We start from the raw sequence: 21,908 nt of genomic DNA, 5'->3' as shown, positions 1-21,908 counted from the left end.
TTTGGCCTGGGGGTGAAATATATGTATTATTACAATATAACATGCTGCTCAAGCTTTATATAAACACCTAACTCAATGGAGAGTTGCAGTGGAAAAAGGCACCACCTCATTCTCTGCCTGCTTATCAAAGATAAATATGCATGTAGAGAAACATATCTAATTGGACCAACCAATAAAACCAATCTTGAGTTGAAGTCGGTGGGAGTAGTAAATGGACATTTTAAAGGCCTAGATGTGGATTTTAGGCCCCAATCCTACAAATTGTTCTGTGTGGACAGATCCCTGTGTCTGTGTGGAGTCCTACTGAAAGCAATGGGAGCTCTGATTCCTCAGCACCTGAAGCCAGCGGAGCTCTATATGGGCATAGCCATATGCTCCGCAGAACAAATACCAGGAACGGGCTTATCTTTAGGCACTTGCCTTTGAAAATCTTATCCTGTGTGCAGAAGACCTGTGGGAAGCAAGGCAGCAGCAGCATAGTGAAGACGTATTTGGCTGCATATCATTAGTATTCTGAAGCCATAAAACATTTCCCAGGTTTTCTCCTTTTCCTCCTAATTGGTTTCTTTGACTGGTTTGAGAAAATAGAAGCTGCTTAAAGTAGGTTTTGATAATTATACAACTGTTCTTTAAAGACCTGATTCCCTGCTGGGAATTCTCAGGAATAGTCATGCTCTGTGTAAAACAGTCCTCTGTTGCTTTCTAATTCTTTTTGACACGGCAAGTGAGCCTCTTCAGGCTGTGTGCTCTAATAACTTATCCACATGCTAGGGCCAATTTTACCACTGCTGTAGGCAGGCTCGAGGCTATTATCTCACATCTGCTTATGCCCGTGGTGAATTTGGTCCCAGCACAGAAGAAACGCTCATTACTTTTTTTACACATATTGCATGATGATCTGCTACCATGATATTGTCAAGATGGTCATAATACATATGCAAGATATTAGCCAAAGTATCATTTTACTGTTACGATGAAACTGGATACGTTTCAAGATCTTGAAATGTTAACATTTGTTTTGAGTGCAATATAAATAGTGTATGGATGGGTACTTTCTGCTATGTAATGGGTTGGGGTTTTTTCCCCTCATTGGAGGGCTGCATTCCAAATGAGAGCTCTGTCTTTCGGTTTGTTCAAATACTGTCGTTAATAATTGGTTCTTAGATAGTGACCCTGAATGCAAAAGCTACAGCCAGGAAATATGGGTAGAATTTCTACTCATTAAAAAGTATTTCTAACAGGGAGCCAACTTGGTTCCTAAGCTCCACTTAGCAGTTCATGCCTGCCTCATATTTCTTCTTCTGAGTCTTGGATTAAGTTTTTGTTGAAGGCTTTTTCTCCAAGGAAGGCTCACTCTCCAGCCCCAAATAAAAATGTATGTTGTACTTCTCCTCTTGCCTGTGGCATGATATGCCTGAAAAGGCACCACACATCCATCTAAAGGCCTCTCCTGCTCCTCTATTAGCTCCACCACTGGTCACCTCATTTCCAGAATAAGCTCTGTTTACAAAAGAAGTCTTGGATCTAACTTCATCTTCAGAATTAGAACAGTGTATGCTGGTGCAAGCGCGATGTATGTGGCAAACCCTGTTGTGTTGATAAAAGCTCAGTCTGGCACAGATTGGTTAATGTGAAAAAATGGTATTGCTAGTAGAGCAAGCTCAGAGTCCCACAAAGTTTGGGTTGCATGAGAGTTGGCAGGGGTGCTGTCTCAGCACTATTCCAGGGATTCTCTCAGTTTCTGAAGAATTCAAGCCGTTAAATATGTATTATTTAATAACACTGATGAAAAAATTCAAAACCAGATTTTTTTCAATGTAAGAAAAATGTTTATTTTAAAATATTGATTTAGATTTGAATGGAAAATTCAGTTTTGTTTGGTTTTATGATTCATTCTCCCTCCCCTACCACCACCTTTTTACACATTTTTTTTCCATTAGAAAAGCCACCAGGCTTCTGAGCAAGGCTACAGTGACAGGGAAACCTCTTTCCGTTGCTGTAGCAAGTATCTACACTACAGTGGTGTCGCTGTCGTGCTTGTAGTGTAGATGTACGGTAAACGGTCTGAATTGCTTTCCTTCCTCTCAATGGGTTGCTAAAAATAAAGCCTAATGACAAAGCAAATATAACACAGCTCATTTTTTCCACAGCTGATCACATTAGCAGAAACTTCTAGTTACTCTGGGCCTGTGCAAGGAACTCATGTGACAGAAAGAGAAACTGGAAAATGGAAACCCAGTTGCTAGGATTAAAAGTTTGTTCACTTTGGTTTTCCTAATAGGCAGATAGATGGTTCCCCACAGACACCCAGTGATGGCCTTTGAGATGTGAAACAAATCCTTCAATTTTGTGTGTGTGTGGTGGGGAGGTGAAGCTACAGACTAGTTTGCAACTGTAAAGGGCATTGATTTATGTGCTAGGTCTGCGACAAGCCCCTTCTAGCCATCTGCCAGGACAGCAAGGGGCAGCTCATAGCATTTGAATCTTCCTGGTCTACATAACTAAGCACAGAACTGGAAGGAACTCAGGGGGTCTGACCTTGGCTCTGACACTGACTCAGTGCCCTTTGTCAAGTCACGTAATCCTTTTGCCTGTGAAATGTGCATAATATTCACTGGAGGGAGGGTGTAAAATAAATATTCATTGTGGTGATTGGTTCAGTTAATGTTTGTTTAGAAAAGTATTATATCTGTGTTAAATATCCAGTAGAAAGCACACACAACCCATCCAGTGGCTGGGGTTAGTAGATCCCAAACTTCCAATTATTTGGACAATAGTCTTTAGGAAAACTACTTTTTTAATGCTGGAAACAATGCAGAAATAGTATCAGCAGCGGGGCTCCAGTTTTCCTGAACCAGTTGGTGGCTAAAAGATCCCTTTTTCATACAGTGTAAAAGGTTAGACCAATCCTGGGCACAGTGGTGTGACCAGGTGGACAGGAGGCAGTTACATGGGAGGGGAATTCCCTCCCAAAATGGCTAACGCTGGCTCCATCCCCATTTTGCTACTTCCTGAAAAATACACTTCTTAAAGTAACAGACACATTTAGCAGAGCTGGAAGATAGGATAAGTTCAGTAGTTAGTTTCCTAGCAGCACTGGGACTGTAAAGGAGAGCAGAGGGGTTTTGTGTTTGTTATTCTGAAATTTATTCTCTAAATTAAAAAATCATCTGAAGCTGTATCAGGATTTAGGATAGAAGACTGGGAGTCAGGAAACATGGTACTTACTATTCTTGACTTTCCTCTTCCTTTTTGGGCACGCCACCTAACCATGCTTGCTAAGTTTCCTCATCTATTGATCAAATAGGGGTAATTCTTACCTATCTTTGTAAAGGGCTTCAGTTATACAAGAGCAAAATATTGTTTTAGAATCATAGAATATTAGAGTTGGAAGGGACCTCAGGAGGTCATCTAGTCCAACCTCCTGCTCAAAGCAGGACTAACCTCAGCTATATCATCCCAGCCAGGGCTTTGTCAAGCCTCAGCTCAAAAACCTCTAAAGATGGAGATTCCACCACCTCCCTAGGTAACCCATTCCAGTGCTTCACCACCCTCCTAGTGAAAAAGTATTTCCTAATGTCCAACCTAGACCTCCCCCCCTGTAACTTGAGACCGTTGCTCCTTGTTCTGTCATCTGCTACCATTGAGAACAGCCTAGCCCCATCCTCTCTGGAACCCCCTTTCAGGTAGTTAAAGGCTGCTATCAAATCCCCCCCTCATTCTTCTCTTCTGCAGACTAAACAAGCCCAGTTCCCTTAGCCTCTCCTCATAAGTCCTGTGCTCCAGCCCCCTGATCATTTTTGTTGCCCTTCGCTGGACTCTCTCCAGCTTGTCTACATCCTTTTTGTAGTGGGGGGCCCAAAACTGGACACAGTACTCTAAATGCGGCCTTACCAATGCCGAATAGAGGGGAATAATCACTTCCCGCGTCCTGCTGGCAATGCCCCTCTAATGCAGCCCAATATGCTATTAGCCTTCTTGACAACCAGGGCACACTGCTGACTCATATCCAGCTTTTTATCCACTGTTACCCCCAGGTCCTTTTCTGCAGAACTGCTGCCTAGCTCGTTGGTCCCCAGTCTATAGCTGTGCATGGGATTCTTCCGTCCTAAGTGGAGGACTCTGCACTTTTCTTTGTTGAACCTCATTAGATTTCTTTTGGCCCAATCCTCCAGTTTGTTTAGGTTCTTCTGTATCCTATCCCTACCTTCCAGGGTATCTACCACTCCCCCCAGCTTAGTGTTTTATTTCGTTAGTTATCAATTATGCAAATTCTTGGTGCCTAAGATCTTGAGGAAAACTGACACAAATAACTACAAAGTTAATGCACGCATCCAAAATCCACTGAAGTCAATGGCAGTCCTCCCATTGATGTCGGTGGGATTAGGATCAAGGCCTTAGTTATTACTTAACAGATGCTATGTTAAAATCTATGTAGAGTGCAATACCAATATTTTGCTCTGTTTCCCCTATGAATAAACATTAAAAACGTCATCTCTATTGCACTCTGAATGAAAACAAACATCTCAGTACTTACATCGTTAAGATATGTTTAGCTTGGAAACCGTCATGACAGCTATGGGGGGAGAGAAACATTAGTTGTTTGTGGTTTTGTGCTTCCTAGTAAAGAAGCCATCTTAATGAAGTGGGCTCTAAGACATTTATTTTTGTGCTGAGTGCAGAGTGACAGTTAGATGATTTTTCGTGCTGACTATGAGATGCCCCTACACCTCAGATTATAAAGCTCTGTAAAATGACATTGAACAGGTGCATATTTTGATTCATTTAAAAATAATGAGTGAAATCCAGGCTCTGTTGAAGCCAATGGAAAAATACCCAGTAATTTCAGTGGGGCCAGGATTTAACCTCATCATTTGAATTCATCCTTGACTAATTCAAAAACAGTTTTGTGGACTTGCTTCACATTTTGCAGCAAAGTTCACCTCTTGGCTAAGAACATGCATGGGAAATTTCAGCCCCAAGGGTAGCATGTTTTGAAAGTAGTAAGCAATTGAAAGTAGAGTTAGAACGGAAATGCCATCGGAACTTTAACTATAGCATTACTCCTGTAATGCTACATGAAGAGAAAGCAGTTTAAATGCTCTTTTTGAAGGATATCTTTCTAGAAAAATGGAATTGGATATTGCAGCAAAGAGAATTTGTCTGCCAAACAGATTATTAGAAAGATTACTTTTGTTCCATGATTTTTTTTTAAAAAGTGTAGTAATAAAAGTAACCAGTTAGAAAATAATTTGTAAAAGAACAGGGAAAAAGCCTTTTTAAAATTAATTCTCAGCCATTGATTTATCAAGAAAGAAATAATGCTTACATTGAAAAGTGACTGGTGATTTTTGGGTGTCTCCATTAAAAGTGGCCTAATTATCAGAGATGAGTGCTCCAAGGTGTACCAAGTTGATCACCCAAAAACTGAGGGTTCAAAATCATCACTCATTTTTTAAAATGTGGGCCTATAAGTATAGTTAACCTGTGTATTTTAAGGATTTTCTGACTTGAGAGAATGCCAATACCACAGAACTTTGGTTTAATTCATCTCCCATCACAGGAACAGTTCAAATAGATGGATCAAAAATTACTTTCCAAAAGATACTTGTAGCAGTGCTGGTGAGTTTTCTGCTCCCTCACTATAGTTGGTCAGTGGGGCTTTTGGTTAAAAGGGATTGGAAGTAATGTCTTTGATTTTGCTTTGTTTTCAAAGAATGTCACTGTGGACGTGCCCCTGGAAGCGGGGAGCAACGTCCGGGCTTTTTCCCTCTCTGGGTCCCCCTCAGAGAGGGTCCACTCCTCACGGCTACCTCCCACCGGGAGCAGTCCAGTGCCCTCCTCCCAGGCAAGCCGTCTAATGCCGGGCCCTCAGGCAGGGCTGGCCAAGTAAGCAGTTATCACCAGGCCCTCAGGCAGGGCTGGCCAAGTAAGCAGGCCGCTCTCTATAGCGGTATGGCGGGGAAGGCTTTCTCAAGGTGGGTAGAGAAGGGGGGAGGGGGACGCAGGCCCGCCCATCTCCACTGCATCCCAGCCCAGGGCCCTGTCAGTGGCAAAGGCGTTTGCCACGGTCGGCGGGGCTCCGGCCGCAACATGCCGCCCGAGTTGCCCCTGACTCGGCCACGAACTTGCTGCTATCCCTGGGCTTCTTCCTCCCCGAAACCCCCAGTACCTGCCTCCTCTGGGTCGCTGGGGCGTGGTAGTCCCACTAGGCCCTCCTCGTCCACGGGCGGCAGCTCTGGCAGCTCCATGGACTCATCTTCGGAGGGCAGCTCTTCCAGGTCCTGTGGCCCCAGGCCTCGGGCAGGGCCGGTAAGTTCTCGGGGTCCCAGGTTCTGTACTGCTCTGGCGGGTCCGCTTCTAGCTCCCAGGCCACGGATGTCTCAGGGGGGTTCTCCTCAGGTTCGTAGTCAGCGGGGAACTCCGTTGGGCCTTCTTCCGGCTCCCAGGCCATGGGGTACTCTGGTGGGCCCTCCTCCAACTCCCAGGCCATGGGGTACTTGGGGGAGGCCTCCGCTGATCCCCAGGCTGGGGTTAAGGCCAGCCGCTCCCTTTCAGCACGGCTCCCCGGCCCGGCTTTAGCTAGGAGCTCAGGAGGAGACGCATCCTTCCCCTTCGGCCATCCCTCTTTAACTAAGCTCACCGGCCTGGCTTTTAAAGGCCTAGCTCCGCCCCCTCCACCCCCCTGCTTCCGGTCAGGTGGGGACACTGGGGCCTTTAAAGGCCTGGACCCACCCACCCGCTTCCGGTCAGGGCTTCCCTTGGGGGAGGGCTCTATCAGCCAGGGTGGGTCTGGCTCCCTCTCTGGGTCCTCCTCAGAGGGGGACCACCCCTCCCGGCTACAGTCACATCTTTATTTGGTGCCTTAGGGAATGCTATTTGAGTGGGTAAAAAAGAGCTATGATAGTCAAGATGCAGGTCCTATTTGGATAAATGGATTAGGTTTTTGTATCTCTCTAAACTAGAACCAAATATAATCTGCTTAACCTGCAACAGTATTAAAATGCCTAGTAAAACTTTCTCTGTTTGCCTGCTTGATGGAGGAGATTTTGCAGTGTTGTGATTTGGGAAGTACTCTGGTTTCTGAACCTGGATGTAGTAAGGGTTTCACTACAATGACCAAAAGGCATCTTGTCCATATTGAGCTACACAAGCCTGATCCCGAAAGATGCTAAGCACCCTTTTCTCCCGTGAAAATCAATAGAATCAAGCTCTGTAATATGACTTTATTGCTTGCAAAGGATTTCACTGCTTTAGACCTCTGAGGGTATGTCTACACTACAGTGTAAGACCAGGGTTAATAGGATTTGAATCAGTGGACCCTGGGTTAGGGAATCCAGGACTTGAGTGTCTACACTGATTGTCAACCCTAGGTTAAGAATTGCATGGGCCACCCAACCATGGAGTTGTCCAGCCTGCTTCTGAACTGGAGCACAAGGTACCGCAGAGGAGACTCAGGCCATGGTGTGGGTGCAGCAGGAGCTGTAGTCTTGCGGCCATTGTGATTGCAGTCACTCAAACCCTTGTTTTTGAGCTCTGTCAAACTCCCTTAGCCACTGCAAAGCAAGATAGAAATGTTACTATTCCAAATTGAACTTCACTGTATTGTGAGAGGGATGCTTCAGGCCACAGAAGCTCCCTGGACACAGCCAGGTTAATCACAGCAAAAGATGTGCAAAGACAATGGTAAATTTAAAAATAACAAAAACAAAGCTGCTTTTTTTTTTTTTTTTTTTTTTATAAATATTTTTTGTAGAACAGCTTGAGTTTGTGGGGGCAATTGGTGGCCATGCTACAGAAAGTTTTCCTATCATTTTAGCCTTCCACATTTTGGAGGACATAACTGTTCTTGTGGTGCCTGATTGGCAAAGGGAGATGTTGCTGGTCCCATGCTACCGGTGGGAAACCAGCAATGTGTGCAACCAAAGTATTCGAATGTATAGTGACTGAACAGCACATCTATGAGTGATGTGTGCTGGTCAGCTACTGAGTGGTCCTGGAAAATACACCATCCCCTGGCATGTGGTGCCCTATCTAGAGTACCACCTTCAAGAAAAGTTTGCAGCTATCAGTAGCCAGGATTGGATCAGAATTCAAGAAGAAATCAACAGAATGTTCTGTTAGCTTCCACATGGCTTAGCCTGTTATGACTGCATGCAAACACACAGAGTTTCTCAGCCATGCTCCTTACCCCTTCCCTCTCCCTGGCGCATTTCTGGACAAAATTTCAAACCCAATTCGTGCTTGGGATGAATGATGTTGTCACCCATGGACAGCATGGGGTGCATTTAACTAAAATGGACTAGATGTGGAAATGGAATGCAGTTCCGCTTCCCCTCCCACAGTTCACTGTTTCCAGGCAGTTCGTTATACTGTTGAGTACAGAGCAGTGTACTTACAGGTATGACAGTGTAAGTTTTATTATTTTTACGAAACATGAACAGCCTTAGGAAAAATCCAGGCCTTTCCAGTAAAAATTTGCTTTCAAGGCATGTTTACTATTTGCATTTTCTGGTTGCCATTTTGAACTCCCATGGAGTGGGGCGGAGCGGCTGGAGGGACACCAAGGCACACTGGTATGCGATCCACCTTTGGCTGGCAGTCATTGCTAGCCAGGGCTTCTAATAACCTTTGTATTGGTTCATAGATTGGAAATTCTTCCCATTCCTTTATTAATAAACTTTCAAATGGAGCCAGAAACTTACCAGGCTATGTGGTGGCTTCTGTTCCTTTGGTGTCTGCTGACGGTTCTGCAGCAGGCTGTTTCTCTCGGGGAGGGGGGATCAAACAGCTCCTTGGAATATGGCCCCTGGATGTGCTGCTGCAGCTCCTGCGGCAAAGTCTCCTCTGGGACCAGTTTCAGCAGCAGAGTCATTTCACTGGCCTCAATTGGCACCTGCTGCTGGCTTTAATCAGTCCCCATGCTGTATTCTGGGACCAGCAGGTCACCATCCCATCTGACCTGGTTATCATGCATCATGGTTGGCTCAGTGCTCGGCACCTAGTCAAACACCTCATTAAATGGGCATGATGTGGGCAAGTTGCACAAGGTGCAGTTCTGGTCCGTGGTTTTCCAGTACTCAGTCTTGAGCCATTTAATCCTGCAGTAGTCCAAAAAATTTACAACACTGCCAGTTTCTTGGCTGTTTGCTGGTATGCATGGTTATTGCTGATATTCTTACTAAAGTCCACTGTTTTTCTGGTCTCACACCAGAGATTCACCAAAATTTGGCTGTGCTCCTGCAAAAGACTTCTGGTCAGTCTCCACCACAAAGAGAGAAGGTTCTCTGATGGTGTGTTTGCAGCTCGATGATCAGAAAACAATGGGAGGGTTAAATGATGACTCTCTGAGCTGCTGCACTACAACCAGGTGGGCTTGTTTCAGTTTCCCTGGAGTCAACTAGTGGTTCTTGGTACAGAGAGGGCAAAGGAAGTTGGCCCGTGAGATTGTGGGGTACTTTTGGCAGACTTCAGGACCTCAGTCGAAGGGGATTGTGTTTACATTGCAAAGTAGTAGGGCTTGAACCCTGGGTGCCAGCTTGACTCAGGCTAACTCAAACTCTCCGCCCCCACAACGTCCTACGACCCTAAGTCTGGGAGATTTGTGTGTGGATGGAATGGGGGTTTGGGCTCAAGCCCGAGTCTGAGCCCAGCCTTACATTTCCTTGAGGTATGCTACACTGCAATTAAACACCCACAGCTAGCCCATGTCAGCTGAGACTCTAGCTTGTGGGGATCAGGCTACAGGGCTGTTTAATTGTGGTGTAGGTGTTTGGGCTCAGGCTTCTGGAACCCTCTGTCCTCACAGGGTCGTAGAGCCTGAGCTCCAACTCAAATCTGACCATGTACACCACAGTTAAACAGCCCTGTAGCTCGAGTCAGCTGACACAAGCTAGCTGCGAGTCTTTAATTGCAATGTAGACATACCCTTAGTGGCTTAATTTTGGTTTGGTTTGGTTATAATGACAACATAACAGGCATGATTTTGTTCAGGGGGAGTATGGCTATGCCATTTTCAGGCAGTTAATGCCTATGGGGCACAAGGAAGGAGCAGGGTCGGCAGCACTCTCAAGCCACATTCTGGCTGGCCCCTGTTTGGGGAGAAGGTGGGGCTGAAGAGTGGCTCATTGCATCCTCCCTCACCTTGCCCACCCACATAGAGCAGTCCCCCTGTTGTATTATACTGATATGAGCTCTTTCTTCTCTCACCCCCGCATCCCATAACACCCGTGCTGCTTAGGAAGGATTAGGCCCCACTCCCACAACAAGTAACCTTATTTTTGCATTGTTCATTTTTAAAGCTCTTGCTCCTCCCTCTCTCCCCCTTGCCTGGAGAGGAGTTAAAAGTGGAGGGAAACTCCCCAAAAAAATGAAGATGTGATTTTTAAAAATGCAGATTTTCAGCCACAACTAGGACACCAAGGATAAATATGGACTTTCCCTGGCAGCTCCTCACCGCCTCCATGCAGATCAGTGAAAGTGAGTCACACTGATGTAGTCTGATCAAAGTGCTTATCTTTTCAGCACCAGCTGTCAGGATTTCCTAAGTCAGCACTATTGCTGAACCTCTCCAAGTAATCCAAGTGCAGGCAAGGGGATACAAACACTGGGAAGCAGCCAGATTTTGAGACAGATTTGGGGAGGCCTGTGACCTTATTTGAGAGTATTCTCTCTGCTCAAAATCTTCTTTTTGCATGTCTCTCCTGTACATCTGTAGCAATTCTCTTAAGGTCCATCCTTCTGCCATTGACATGAGTAGGAGTTCACCATCAGTTCTGCTAGGAGCAGGAACAGGCTCAGTAGGAAAACTCTTTACTTCTGCCTCACTCTGTCCTGTTTATTCTTAGTGAAATAAAAGGCCACCCATCCTGGGATGCCGTTTTCAAAAGCACTGAGCACCCGCAACTCCAGTGGAAGTAACTGGGAACTGCAGGGCACTGAGAATCAGGCCCTGTCTGTGCCACATGTACTTCACGTTCTCTGCAACGGCAACAGGATTGGGTAGTAGATTTAGGATTATATCTTGCAACCTTCCGAAAGTTACTGAATACTCTTAACTGCTGCTGGCTTCATTGTGAACTAAGGCTGCTCAGCACCTCCCGGAGAAGCTCAGCATCTTGTAGGAATGGACACTTCGCTCTATTAATAGACAGGGAGTTATGTTTGGAAAGAGCTAACGTCAAATGATCTTTTCTGAATCAGTCTGAAAATTCTAAAGGTCTTTAAAACAAGGATCTGACAGTAAGCTATTGGTATTAGTGATACACGCTAGGGGAAAATACTTTAGATCTGGTTAATAAAACAGGATTAAAGGCAAGCTGCCAAATGATCTGTTGTTTAGTCCTACATGATACATACTTTGAAAGCTGCATGGTCATGTCACTAGTACATGCCGACCTGATTGTACCATGTGTTTATTTCTTCAGTATTGATCACTGTGATTCTGAATAACTTTCTACAATTTCAAACTCATATTGAAAGTCCCATGCAGAAAAGTAAAAACAACGAGAGTCCTCTAGCACCTTAACGACTAACAAATTCCTGCGGGCATAAGCTTTCGTGGGCTGCAGATGCATCCGACTCTCTCGTTTTTGCTGTATACAGACTAACATGGCTACCCTTCTGGAACTTTTCATGCAGAAAAGTGTGTGCTCAGATGTTCCCTGCTTCATAGCACGTTCATCTATGGCTAACCTCCAATATGTGCAGAGTTTCTTTTAACAGCCTGATATAGAGTTGAGGGGATTGTGTTTAAATTATTTCCTAAAGTGCTAACCGTATGTTTGGTGCCGGACAAGATACACAGATGACAGTCCCTCAAATGATTTTGAGTTGGAGTCAAGCTGCTAAGCTGTGGAAAGCAAATGTCAGTGTCCCTGTGATATTTTACTCCCATATATGTGAATTAATTTAACCGTTGTCCTATCCTTCAGTAATTGGTGTGGAAAATCTCTGCCTAGTCATCTATGATTTGCTGACTTGTTTTCCTTTATTCCTGCTGCAGGGAAAGCTGCTTCTCCCCAATCAGTCCAGAAGCATGTCCCCTCGTGCAGTCTTTTATCTGCCCCAGCAGAACCTTTGTACTTGATGGTCATGTGCAGCTGCAGACAGGCCTGCAGACCCAGGAACGGCACCTTTTCCTCTTCACGGACATCCTTGTTGTTGCCAAGTCCAAGTAAGTCTAGTTCCTCAGGGAATACTCTTGCAGAGCAGCACCCCTCCTCAGTATAGCATACCCTGAATTTCCCTAATGCTCTATTCAGTTGTGAATCTTCCCTGGATTTCATGAGAGCTTCTTAGTTTGCCAACAGGAGCTGAATTCCTAACTCCCTTAAGTGCCTTTGTACACCCACAGCTCAGTCAATCAGTCCAGACCAGAATATGGTAAAGGAATCATAAATTTGTATGTTAGTTCAAAATGGGTGGGTATTTTTAGAGTACTACCTTAAGCTGGGAGTGGGAAAGTTGTCTAGTGGGTAGAGCGGGACTTAAGCATCTTGAGTTCCATTCCCATCTCTGTCTGTAGCAGGCTGTCTGAACTTTGACAGGTCACTTAAGCGTCATTCATTTGACAAATGTGTATAATACCACTACCTACATCTCATGGTGTTGCAAGGATTAATACGTGTCTGGGAAGTCATTTAGTATCCTCAGATGATGAACATTTCTATAGAAAAGTTAATATTAAAATATTACAGTGAGCATTTCTTTGAATTATCTTCCAAATGCTGTTTCTGTTGCAGCTAAGTAGAAGGTGGTTGTATTGAGGAGTCTGGGTAGCTGTTCATGTGTAATCAGGCTTGTTGTTGAGCTCAGATTATTCACTCTTCCATTCACAATTACATCAAATTGACAAGATGGATCTCGCATGCTAGCGTCTTGCAGGAGTTGTGGTTTAAGGCAAATCTTGAGAGTGCTTTCACTTGTTACGAATTAAGGAAAAATGTGAAAAACCCTGATGTAGCTTCGTTCTCTGTAAGGCGCCATGTAATTACTTTTAGCAGGTGGATGGTTTGAACATGAATATTGTGCTTGTTGCAATACAACTTTCCCTTCAAATGGCTATTTCAGAGGCTACTGGGAAAAGCCAATATAAATCCATGTTTTCCATAGAAATCTGAGCTATGTCTGTCTGAATCACATATAGTAAACATAAAACCCTTAGATGAATTCCTTCATTTTGTGGTGCAACAACAGGGGATATTTTGTTTCAAACATATATCACTATCCATGGGGTGGGGAACATGGATAGGGCTGGATCCTGCCACCTATTATTATTAATTACATTGTGGTAGCACCTAGGGGCCCTAATCTTGGATCAGAGACCCTCTGTGCTAGGTGCTGTCTAAGCAATGTACTAATTCATGTTGAGTAGTAATTTACTACTATTTAATGGAGAGGAGAATCTAAAATTTCTGAAGGAATTGGAAAAATGTGTGTTTCCATGTGTGAATTTGATACAAGTTAAACTAGCTCAAAGTAATTTGGGGTTTAGAGAGGAGTAAACAGATTGAGTCTCTGGTAATAAGAAAATTATTGTCTATTCCTACTGATTGTTACAGATAGTAATAAGTACAGTATTTTGAATATTACTCAGTGTGTATTAAAGTGCTGATTGAGATGTGATCTTTAAAGCTGTTCTATCAGCAATTAATATGTGAATCCTGTATTGCTAATGGGAACTACTTAAAAAGTCAACAATTGTGAAAGTTATCATGCAGTATCATCTGAGATACTGTAGTTATTTACTATTCTAAAGAGTATATAGTGGAAACCTGTGATATATCATCTACCAATATATGGTGATAAATGTTGACTTCTTAATGGCTGATGTGGATTTAAGAAACTGGTCAACCAAAGTAAAATCTGAAATGAGGATCCTGTTGAATCTGCCTCAATTACAAAATTATTTCCCATAAAATGTCTAATCTGTAATATTTTTCTGTGTGAAGAACTTGCCTAGTTTTTGAGGCTGCATGTGTCTAATAGATGTCTTTGTCTTTCTTTGGACAAGTGTTTCTCTATATTTAGAAGTACTCCTAATCTGCCTGTGTATGTGCAGGCTCAGCTCAAATCAGTCACTCTGAAAATGAATCTCATTTATAATTAGGTTTTTATGATCAGTAAATGGGTCCAAGTTTTTTCTTTAAAAAAAATAATGCCCCCAGCAGGCTCTCAGATCTCTGATTCCACTCCTGTTAAGATGGTAAGCACCTCTGGAGAGGTGATGAATACCCATTGTCCCCACGAAGTCTACAGGAGTAGAAGGTGCTCAGTACCTTGCAGGAGATGTTCAGCACTTTATAAAGTTGGGAAAGGAGATGTGCAGTATGGGTCACTGGATAGGATGCAGGTTCTGTTCCCTGCTCAGCAAATGGCTCTCTGCATTTGACTGTGGACAAGTCACTTGTGGGTTTTTAAGCATCTCTGAAAATGAGACAGTTAATTTTTCAGTTCATCAGTTGACCAAACTGTAAAAAAAAAATAGAGCTAATATATGTATACTCGGGTGATGAGGACCAGGCCAAGTAACTAAATAATTAAATAGTTGCTGAACTTTGTCAAGTGCTTCGAGATCCTCAGACGACAACCTCAATAAAACATCTAAATATTATCAACAAATATTATTTATCACGTGTTGTTATTCTGTGAAAGCTTTTAGTCTTTGCAATTAGTGGATTCACAGTTTCCTCTTCTTTTTTTTTTTTTTTTTTCCATACTCCTCCCCATGAGATATTTACTTTGGTGTTTCATGTGTAAGCATTGGACCTGATACTCCCATTTGTATTTATGTTGAATAGAACCTTCCATGCATTTTTCATAATAAGTTGCAAGGTCCTGCTCCAAGTAACTAAGAATGGCAGAACTGAGCACTTTGGTTTGTGTCCACTTTTATGTAAAACATTGATTTAAGCACCTTTTTCCCCACCTTATACTCATACCTGCGTCTCCCGCTCCTTTGCCCCAGAAGCCTCCAATTGTAAAGAAGCTGAGCACAGGATTTTGTACATAAAGGAGGGAGAGGTTAAAGAAACAGAAGATACTGCTTCACTTCAATATGTGATGTGTTCTTTGCATTTAGGCATGTATGTTCTCTGTGGAGCTAGTCTGGAAGTAGAAGCGTCCCTGGGTCACAAAGACAAACCACTATCTTGTTCTGTTTCCTATCACTCATGCTGAACTAGCTCTCTTACTCACATGTCTCTAGCTTAGTTTTCTGATATCTCAAAGCATTCACATAACTGACATTGCATGCAAGGTGTGTGTGAGAGGGAGGGAGTGGAGGAAAGAAAGTGTTGTTGAGAAACCTGGGAAAGGGGAAAAAGACTGGGGACATCCAGTTAAGGCCGTTGTGTGTTTCTTGGGACTGTAGCAAAGGACTGGGATCCAGGAATACCCTGGTTTCTAATAGAGCCACTGACTTATTTTTATCACTTTGTACGAGGTAATTTGAGCTCTTGATGCTTTGTTTAACCCAGATATAAGATTGGATACAGTGCAGAATCTGATCTGAAAATCACATTTTGCAAATAAGCTGTCCTGAGTCTTTTGGTGGGGAAAAATCCAAGCTTTATGGTGAGCTTTTCCCCCCAGACAATCAAGTCTCATTTACCACCTCTCAAGAAAATTTAGATAATTTTTGGCCATTTTACTTCAATTTAGATTGGAAGTAAAGAGACTGGTTAAGATGCCCAGTATGTAACTGATGTCCTGCTCAGTAGGGAAAAGCAATTGAATGGCTTATTGGAGCTGCTGATAAATTCAGTTTTTTAGAATGTGCACATATCAAGATGGAAAGCTTTTGTTATGATTATGTAACACATAATGCCACCAAAACCACAGGCACACACTGAATATAGAAGATGTCCTGTTTCGCAGCCATCAGTCAACATCCCATAGGCTCAAGGGCAGGAATTTCACTGACTGTAATCCCACCAGCAGTCACTCTTCCTGCTGAAGGCTTTTGATGCCACACAGAAGAATCAGACCCTTCTTTCGGTTGACCCAGTTTTATGCAAGAGCTGCAGATTCAGATAGTAATCCATTTATCAAGTGAGGCAAACTCCATAGTAACAATTTCCAGGCAGACAATACTTTACAGAGCTACAAAGTCAGCCTGTTAGAAGTAAAATAACTCTGAGGGGGCCACACCAGGGTCCCTTCTAGCTACTTTCACCATCACCAAAGGAGAATATCAAAGCCCTAAACTTAATCCAAGGTTGTGCTGTGTCTTTTGGCACACACAAGTAAATCCTCCTGTTCTGTTGCCTCCATGTGAGGATTTAAGCCATGTTTACACAATGTTAGTCATCTGTAACTCCACCGCTGATAGTTTACAGGTGTTTCTCCTCTGCCAGCCTTGTGAAAGGAGAATGTACAAGAATCTAGATAAATGGAGCCTGGGATGAAGTGAACACACCAGTTAGCTGATTGAAAGAGCCTTGATCTCCAAACCAATGTTTCAATGTGTGCACACATTGTGTTGTTAGCAAGTTCCTTACTTTACACATTTGTTGCAATGTGCCAACAGCTACAGATAGACACTTTAATACAATTTGTGTCTTTCGTTTTTTTTAACAAAGATTTTTAGTTATTGATCACAGGTGTGTTGGATGGGATGTATAGAGAGATGATTCCCCCTCAACACGCACATTTGGTTACTATTCTGAAATCCGGCTATTGTGAGGAAAATTAACATGAGGATAGATAAATGGAATTACGGTAGCAATTTCCCAATGGATCCATTCACATTTTTGTCAAAAATGCCTATTAAAGAGATTAACGAACCTAGTGAGAGTTAATCATCCATCTGTTAATAGCAGCAAGGTACCGAATTGCCACTTACTGGAAGCAAAAAGAACTAGACTGGCCATGCTGGTATAAGAGAACTCAGAATGTATTGGTGTATCTGCTCCTTCGTGTAAGGCCCACTTGTACACCATCTGAAGTCAATAGTTTTGCTGTTGACTTGACTAGGAGCAGGACGGTGTCCTATATCTGCAATGTAAAAGTGATCATATTTTGGAATGGTGGCAATTTGTTTTCTTGAAAATACAATCCATTTCTCTTTAGGCCAGTTGGTCTCTTCCCTCCCCATTGGTTAATATTAAATTTTGATGATAGTTGATTTTAAATTGACCAAAAAACTGTGATATTTGGCCAAGAATCTGAAGACTGGGTGTGTGATCAGGGGTGGAGTAGGGGGCTCCCTAATGACCTCAGTCCAAGCAGCAGCAGTCCTGTGTAGCTGTTTCCGTCTAAGTAGGGGAGAGGAACCCGGGCCCTCCCAGTCCACCAGGTTCTGACCCAGGACCCTGTGAAACAGTTTCAGCAGCTCACCCATCTCTGTATGGCATCAGCCTTCAGTAAGCTTCCCTGAGTTTCTCCCTACCTCAGTCTGTACCCCATCCGGCTGCCGCCCATCTCTGAGTTTCTTCTCAGTCCCAGTCACTGGGTGTTGAAGCGCCCCTGTTCACCGGCTCAATGCAGACTCAGCTCCATTTCTTCCCTGGAGTTCCCAGGGCATGTCTTCTTCCTTGGCTTGCCAGCCCCAGACTGAGCTGCCTGTCTGGCTTTTAAATCCTGCCTCCAACCTGAGCATGCTCAGCAAAGGTGTAGGGATGGGGCCTCCTTAGACCATAGGTGTTCCTTGACCTCCTCCTGTCCAGTGAGGGGTTTATACACCCTGTCACAGGGTGCCTAAAGTTTGACTCTAAAGACAGTATTTAAGCACTTAAATAAGCAGCCTAATATATGAAAGTGCTCACCTCTCATTGACTGCAGAAAGGACCGGACAGATGGGGATGAAAATGCGGGGAGGGATTCCTATGAATGGGGGGAACAAAGGGATAGGAGGAGGAGAGGGAGTGTTACTGAGATTCGGTGGGCAGGAAGCAATACCAATCAGGTAAGGAGGGTCCTGGGGATTCCTAACTGCTCCTGGGCCCATTCTAGCCCCTCTGGGTGCTGCAATGTGGGTCCAGCCCTTCCAGGTCCCACTCTTCTGTCCAAGTTTACACAGGGGTAGTGCCCCCACAGTATTTCCATTGTGAAGGCACTAGACTAGAGCCCCCTGGTTCCACTAGCCCAGGGATGAAATAACACTTTTCTGGCTCCGTTAACTTTAATAGGAGCTAATAGGTGCTCAGCACATCTGAAGATCCAGCCACTTACTCAGGTACCTAAATATGGATAATAGCTGACAACTCTGGCTAACCCAGGCAAATGGTGGGGAATTCACACCATGGGCTCCACCAATTATGGTCAGCAAAGCACTTCTGTTAGTGTGGGCTCCTGCTAACACTCATCCTTGACTTTGTGGGGATCCAGCATTGTGTGTTGTAAATGTTAAGAGAGTAAAACACCAGGCAAAATTTGCACCCGACCAGAAAATGGAAAAGAAAAGACTGGACCAAAAAATGAATCCCTAATATAGCTCCACAGGTGTTGATGGAGTTACACCAGAGATTAATTTTTTATATTAAATCTTATTCTTAATCCATTAGGTTTCACTCCTATGCTTCTCTTTGTAGTTATTTTTTCATTCCATGGTCAGTATATGCACATCATGGCAATATTTTTGACAGTAGCTTTTACTGTCAAAGAACATCCAAGTCATTTTTGAGCAAATTGAATGGTTCTACTGTGTTTTAAGTTTCTCTTTGACAGTGTTACAAAATATTACTGATCTAAGAGAGGTGAGATACACAGTAGGTTAGAAATCTATGTGGCAGAATAAAAATAAATATATGAATTGAATATGCGACTTCAAAGTATTCTACAGACATTCTACTTCCTTATGCCAGTGGCTGTAGAGATATGCCTACGCCATCCTTTTTACATTCAGCTGTGGATATTCACATTAATGTCGGGTCAGCTGTGGTGCAATATCCAGCCGCAGCTGTTAGCAGAATTTAAACTGAAAACCTCAGAAATCAGAGCAGTGTGAATTTAGCACAATACTTGTAAACCCATGAGGTTGAAGTCCTTTCCCATTTCAGACTTAAATAGTTCAATGACCTAATTTAAATACCTTGTAAATGAGACTAATCCTGAAGAGGGTATTTGAGATCCTCTACAGTTCTAAAACTGTTTATTTAGTGTATTTATTTATAGAGCACTAGTCACCATAGTATCTAGGCACCATCCCCATCCACCTGCATGATGGTGAGCTGAGATGATGCGCTCTGGTTTGCAGTGCTTGCATTAAAACATCCTGGTGGAAGGGCACTTTCTGCAGAGGGCCCTCATCTCTTGAAATTTCTTTCCCTGCTTGTCCAGAAGAGCCGGAGTTTGACTTGGCAAACCATCTGTTAATTCAGCCTTTTGCCAGAGGGGTAATGATGATTACCATGCTTGATTGTGGTGAGGGTGGGTTGCCTCTATAGAGTTCAATTGACTGATATCAGCTAACTTGGTAAGCTTTTAATAATTCAGGTATAGTGCAGGCACCCACAAACACTATGAAAGGAGATTTTTAATATTGAAAATTCAGTGGATGCAAAACACTGAAATAAACTATTAAAAGCAGCCGTTGCTTGGTAAGTCTGTTTCCTGTTACTTTATTTATATTCTATTCAGCTAAAACATCTCCAGGGGATTGGGGGTAAAGTTTTCTATCCTTTGAGATTCTCTGTCCTTCAAGAAGAATGCATGAATCCCAATTCACTGAGTAATGTCAGTCCAGATTAACTTAGAATCATAGAGGATTGGGGTTGAAAGGGATCTCAGGAGTCCATCTAGTCCAACCCCCTGCTCAAAGCAGGACCAACCGCAACTAAATTATCCCAGCCACGGGCTTTGTCAAGTCAGGACTTAAAAACCTCTAAGGATGGAGATTCCACCACCTCCCTAAGTACCCCATTCCAGCGTTTCACCACCCTCCTAGTGAAAAAGATTTTCCTAATATCCAACCTAGATTTCCTCCAGTGCAATCTGTTTATGGGCTCTGCAGTATGATGAGAAGAGAGACAACTCTTCAGTGAACAAAAAGAGGATTGACTATTCAGGCCTTAAATTCCCTGGCTGCGTAGTTCAAAGGATAACACTGTCTGTTTTGCCCAGTGTCAACACGCAGCCTCCCTAAACTGTTGACCTGGACTAAGCAGTCAGACTGCACTACAGACCCTTATTGGTGTTAAATTCACTTAGAATAGGGATAAAGCACCATAAGCTACCACAACCTTTGATCCACCAGAAGGTTCAGAGCTGGCTGATGCAACCTTCAAAGTGGGTGGAGCTGCCTCAGGAAGGAGCAGGGCCAGGACAGCTGAGAGGAGTCTGTTTTGCATTGGGAATGGAAAGTAAATTATATTTCTCTGTAAGCAGAGAAACCCAGTGAAAGATTGTATTTCTCTAACTGAAGAAGTATAGTGTCTCCATTTGCTCTGGTGGAAATCACATGTCAGCACCACAGTGTTTAATAACTTGGGTCCCTCTGTTGTCATGTGTCTAATAGCTGACATTTCTGCCAACAGGTCACAATCTCATTTCAAACTAAAGAGCCAAATGCGTCTCTGTGAGATGTGGACGGCATCCTGCATGGAAGAGGTCTATGAGGGCAGCATTAACCCGGAAAGGTCCTTCGTTATAGGCTGGCCCACCACCAACTGTGTTGCTAATTTTAGGTAGGGGTTGAAATGTATACGTGCTGCTTTATTAAATTTAGGTAAGTTAGTAATATAATAAAAATATCACAAATGAAGTATGGTCTGCTCACAGGCCTGGACGCTAGGATCTCTATGGCTCCAACACAGATTCATGCCTTGAGCCAGGCCAGCTAGCCTCTTTGCCTCATTTTCCTGATCTCAGAAAGCGTGGCAGGGATACTTACCTAGCTCTTATGGGTGCTGAGAAAATTGAAGATTTGGCAAAGTACTATATGATTTATGCTGTGTACATGCTTAGTGTTAATAGTCTATTTTGTTTTTTAAAATATATTTTAGTAAATACCTTGATTAATTAGTAAGACTAACTACAGAACAGACACCGCCAGGCTGAGGCAGCCTTTTCCAGGGATCAAAGAGTCTATCATATGCTCCTGTGAAGGGACGGACTTTTCATTGAGTGCAAGCAAGAATCATTCAGTAAAATGTTGACTCAGTTCAGTTTTTCTCTTTAAACTGTGCCAGAGAAAATAAGTCTAAAATTCCTCCTAAAACAGAAACTCTGAATTTTAACAGGTGTGATCATTTAAGTCTGCTTCTCCACAGTCTTCACTGTGAGGGCACACTAGGGCCATTGAGGCAATTCCAGCCATTAGTCTGATTTTAGTCTCTTCAGAAAGGCTCTGCTGTCACTTGGGAAAAGGGAGGGGACCTTTCCCCAATAAATCAGTGGTGCCCAGCTAAACTAATTAGGCTGGGCACTGGAAACCAGATTTTGCCCCTTAACTGAGAACAAGAGATGAGACCTGTAGTTTTATTTATACATCACACATTGTCTGTATCCAAAGAGACTATTCTGCATATACTGTTCTCTGTAGTATTGACTGCGTTTTTTAATTTTTTTTTAACAGAATAGGGGTGAAACAAAGCTGAAATTTCTTACTGGTTTTAATTAAACTCTTGCCAATAAAAATGAGCTTTGATCTAGAGACAGTAGCCTATCCTTTAAAGCTAGAAGAAAATAGTTTGATATTGAAGTGACAGCCTAGATCAAAAGAGAATCCTAGACTGTATGTAAGTGGAGTGATTTCATGTTCAGAGGTAAATGGGAGATTTGAAGATACCAATTGATAAGTAAAGATAAGTTACAAGAGAATCTACTAAGCAATGAAATCAAAAACAAAGTTCAAATGTTTGTCAAGTGTATGTTCCTGAAGGAGGAAAAATTGACCAGGGTTTATAGTTCCCTAAATATCTGGCTGGAAAATTTGGAGAACTGATATGCAGAAGGACCAGTGGGAA

The 21,908-nt window shown here is 43.2% G+C and overlaps 1 protein-coding gene across 1 annotated transcript in view; it reads left to right on the top strand.

Moving 5' to 3' along the window:
- ARHGAP20 (Rho GTPase activating protein 20) overlaps positions 1-21,908 on the top strand; it is an 89,898-nt gene that overhangs the window by 30,878 nt on the left and 37,112 nt on the right. The window contains exons 3-4 of the mRNA XM_067562824.1: positions 12,005-12,175; positions 20,478-20,627. Of these exons, the coding sequence (XP_067418925.1) occupies positions 12,005-12,175; positions 20,478-20,627 (321 nt within the window). The remainder of the gene's footprint in view (positions 1-12,004; positions 12,176-20,477; positions 20,628-21,908) is intronic.

Source organism: Emydura macquarii, unplaced genomic scaffold (assembly GCF_026122565.2).
Source record: "Emydura macquarii macquarii isolate MOO-44397 ecotype Brisbane River unplaced genomic scaffold, CSIRO-AGI_Emac_v2 contig_2473, whole genome shotgun sequence".
NCBI classification, from domain to species: Eukaryota; Metazoa; Chordata; order Testudines; family Chelidae; genus Emydura; species Emydura macquarii.
This window is presented reverse-complemented; position numbering and strand designations above follow the sequence as displayed.